At 27.1% G+C, this 3,899-nt stretch overlaps 1 protein-coding gene across 1 annotated transcript in view; it reads right to left on the minus strand.

Moving 5' to 3' along the window:
- Dscam1 (Down syndrome cell adhesion molecule 1) overlaps positions 1 to 3,899 on the minus strand; it is a 69,857-nt gene that overhangs the window by 55,987 nt on the left and 9,971 nt on the right. The window contains 1 exon segment of the mRNA XM_011503237.1: positions 2,552 to 2,701. Within this exon segment, the coding sequence (XP_011501539.1) occupies positions 2,552 to 2,701 (150 nt within the window).

The following is a 3,899-nucleotide window of genomic DNA, read 5'->3' on the forward strand; positions in this document are numbered from 1 at the left end:
AAAAAAAAAAAAAAAAAAAAAAAAAACACACACACACACACACACACACACACACAAAGGATAATACAATAATCGAAGAGCTGTAGATATTTATAACTAGTACACTGATTGGCTGATAAATTCGTCATACCTATGAGATGGGACTGGAAATCCCTGTCCCGGACATAGAAGCCGTAAATTTTTAGTTGCGGATGTAGATAGTCCAATTAGATTCTCCAAACTTGGAAATTTGGGTCTTACGCTTCCCACGGGTTCTGCACAATGAACGTTATTACAATACGCCAAAAATTGCATTTAAATTGGCAATGTAATGACTCTTCGACATTATCTTTACTTTAGTAATGTTATACATATTATTCAAAATAATATTAAGGCTAGCTGAGGCAATAATAAACAGACTGTCGGATGAGGTATCGCATCAACTCCAAAATAATGCATTGATTCGCTAACGTACTAAATAGCAATAGGGTGATCTTTATTTCCCAAAAGATTTAATCTAAGCACTGCGAAATTAGTAAACGAGAAAGCCACTCATCGAAAAATTGGGCAAATGGTAAATAAGCATAAAGTACTTGTTTGACAAACGATATCGCGATTAAATAAGAAAAAGCTCTCCGGTGGCGCAAATACGAAATACGTGCCCGCAGGGGTACCCTGTCCCAGCATTCAGGTTTATCGCTTATAAACTTGGTTTCATTAATTCAATTAATTTACCGTCAACGCTTAAAACAAGGCTCCAGTGAATATCGTGTAAATCTAAACAAAACTATGCAAATTATGATGTATTTCTTCCAAAATGGTTTGAATTTTTTATATTAACAGCAGATGTTTCAAAACCAAGTTTATTCACGAATTAGGATGTGCACAAATACAATTATTTATTATAAAACTATACATATTTAAAGAGATATCGGTTGAAGCTTATTCAATGCAAATCTGATTTTACAAGTTTAGTATTTTACTAAAATTCATTATTGCTAAATGGCGAATAATTTTTTATATTTTGTGCCATACATCAATTATTAAAGGCAGAGTGTAAGGAAAAATTTTCAATTTTACTAATAATTGTCATTCCGATATCCCTTAATAGATTCTATAAAATTGGATTGCATACGAAATATTTCATTTTAATATTTAAAGAATTGTCGGAAATATTATTGAATGCAACTGTTTTTATATGTAAATTTTATAAAGTTTATGTACAATGACAAGTAATTATTCCTTTTAATTTCAATTATTATTAAGGGAAAAAAAAATTAATTATATTGAATCGTCTCTATTTACAATTAATGCCATATGTTGTTATATGAATATCAAATTCTAAATTATATTTACCTTTGGACAAATTTTCTTGTAAATACACGGATAAATATTTCTCACACTTTATTACCAATGAATTCAAATTAACTATGTCAGTGCAATAATTGCAATTGATTTTATTGTAGAGCTTAAATTAATTGAAAAATAACAATAGCAATGAATAATAGTTTGTTTTAATAACAACGCAAATAATGTATTTTTTTAAGCTTAAAATCAGTCATATTTAAATATAATTATTTAAAATTTCTTTTGCACATCGATTTATCAAATTTTAAATTGAAACTTTAACTATAACACGAGTGCAAATTTTATATCATAAATCCGTTATAAATCCAATTTTATTTCATTATTAAAATTATTATACCATACGCAAATATATATAATATTAGTATTTCATCATAAATATTTGATTATAAAACTTGTTTTTAAATATTATATGCAAAATTTATGCAAATAATTGAATAAATTTATTTAAGATTTTTTAAAAAACTAGAACATAAAAAAAGCATCAGATTTTAATAATTAGCAATAATTAGACATTTTAACATAATAATCATTTCGATTTGCTTCTTATTATGAAATATTTTATTATTATAACAGATAAAAAAAAATTATCATTACAATAATGACATAAATATTTCTTACGCACGTGTCGCGAGAAGCTTTCCAAATTTTACATTAACATCGACGTATTTGCCTTAGAAAATTTCGTGAATACTTTGTTCATCAACGTAAGATTTATAATGCACATTATCTAATGTTAATATAGATATTTTTAATCCGAATTGTCGTATCATATAAAATTATAGCTACTATATATTTTAAGAATATTTATAGTAAAAATATCATTTTCAATGTATACAAATAAATGCAAAGAGAAATAGTAATTAATATATCACGTAGAAAATGATATATTTTCTATATATATATATATATATATATATATATATATATATATATATATATATATATATATAAATTCACTATTGTTTTACGTGTAATAATGTATTGTGTAAAATTGTCCAATTATTACCTTAAGTTTAATGAATTTGCGTATGTTATTTGTGAGGTCTGGTCCCAGTGTTTTCTCAATGCAGATTTCCTGAAAAATTAATCTCTATTTTTTTTATGTAATTTGTAGTTAAATGATATCTGAAATGGAAAACCTCGGGACTAGATAAAAAAAATGAACGATAAAAAATTATATTTAATATAGCAAAACCTAACTTACCTGTAATGACCAATCGTCCTTTGGTAGCAGATAATCTTGTTTCTCCGGTTAGTCTGTGCTTTGTTCGGCACTGGTAGGTCTTGTATCCATCTTCAGGTCCTACGTCTTTAATATGTAATTCTCCAGATGGAAGTACGAGATATTTACCATCTATGCCATTGAAGGGAAAAGAAAAATTTGTTAGATGAATGCTTTATTAATATAATGGTAGAGAAAAAAGCGATAGGAAAGACATAAGGTACACGTCGTGCATTATTTTAAGATTTTTCAACGTTACATATTTTTGTTTCAATTGCTTGTTTTCTTGTAAAGATCTCCATTTTCTGATTGTTACATGTTAGTATTTCAGAAAATAGAAATCTTGTCGAAAGCAAGCAATGAATATAGAAAATTCCGTAAGTCTGTGTATAATAAATGCTAGGCAATGTGTATACAAATGATTTAAGATAATGATCTGTGCCCGGGCACAACAAGTTTCAAACGATAAGATGTATCAAAGTAATTTTAGTAAAAGTAACGATGAGTTGGAAACTACGTTTAGGGAATGAGTTAAAGATAGTTCTCTCACATGCCATAAATTAAGCAAATTTACGAACAATCTAAAATGCAAATTTATTTTTAAAAACTTTTTTCATAAAAAATAATAATTATGGTAAATGATAAAATATTGATTCACAATTGCTGTAGTCCGTAGAGCTCTAAGTATTCATAATATAAAGATAAATAAACTTATGAATATCTTCCATTAGATTAATATTATATTGAACTTTAATTGAATAGATTTTAAGGTAAAATGTGATATATTTATTGAATTTTAAGATTGTTCTTTTGATAGTGTTAGTGCTTTGAATGAAATTATTAGTATGCGATATAAGCTAGTGTCATGCTGCTAGTATTAAAATAAAATTATTACAAAAGCAGAAAGGATAAGATGTGATTGTGAAGGAACAGTTAAGGTTGTACGTGAGAAAAATATAGGATAGGAGTTTTTTAGAAATAGTCTGGGACAGCGCGAGCAGCTGCAGTTAACGTCTTATGAATTGAGGCGCATTGAGTTTCCACGCGTCTTCTTTTAATCTTAAAGAAAATTTCATTTTATAAAACGCGACGTCTAAGGATTTCGAAATGCAAACTGTTTTCTTTTTCTTCACGTAGATAATGAAAGAGAAGTTAACGTTTTCTTAATTTAATCGAGTAAAATTGTATGAATTAGCCATGATATCTTTATAATGGTAACACACAGATAACGAAATCTAAATTATCGTTGAAACTAACTGTGAGTAGGTAAAAATAGCAGCGAGAAGAAACTAAAATTTCAAAGAACTACATTCAACGACTTTTTAGTAGT

This window comes from Ceratosolen solmsi, unplaced genomic scaffold (genome assembly GCF_000503995.2).
Source record: "Ceratosolen solmsi marchali unplaced genomic scaffold, CerSol_1.0 scaffold45, whole genome shotgun sequence".
NCBI lineage: Eukaryota > Metazoa > Arthropoda > Insecta > Hymenoptera > Agaonidae > Ceratosolen > Ceratosolen solmsi.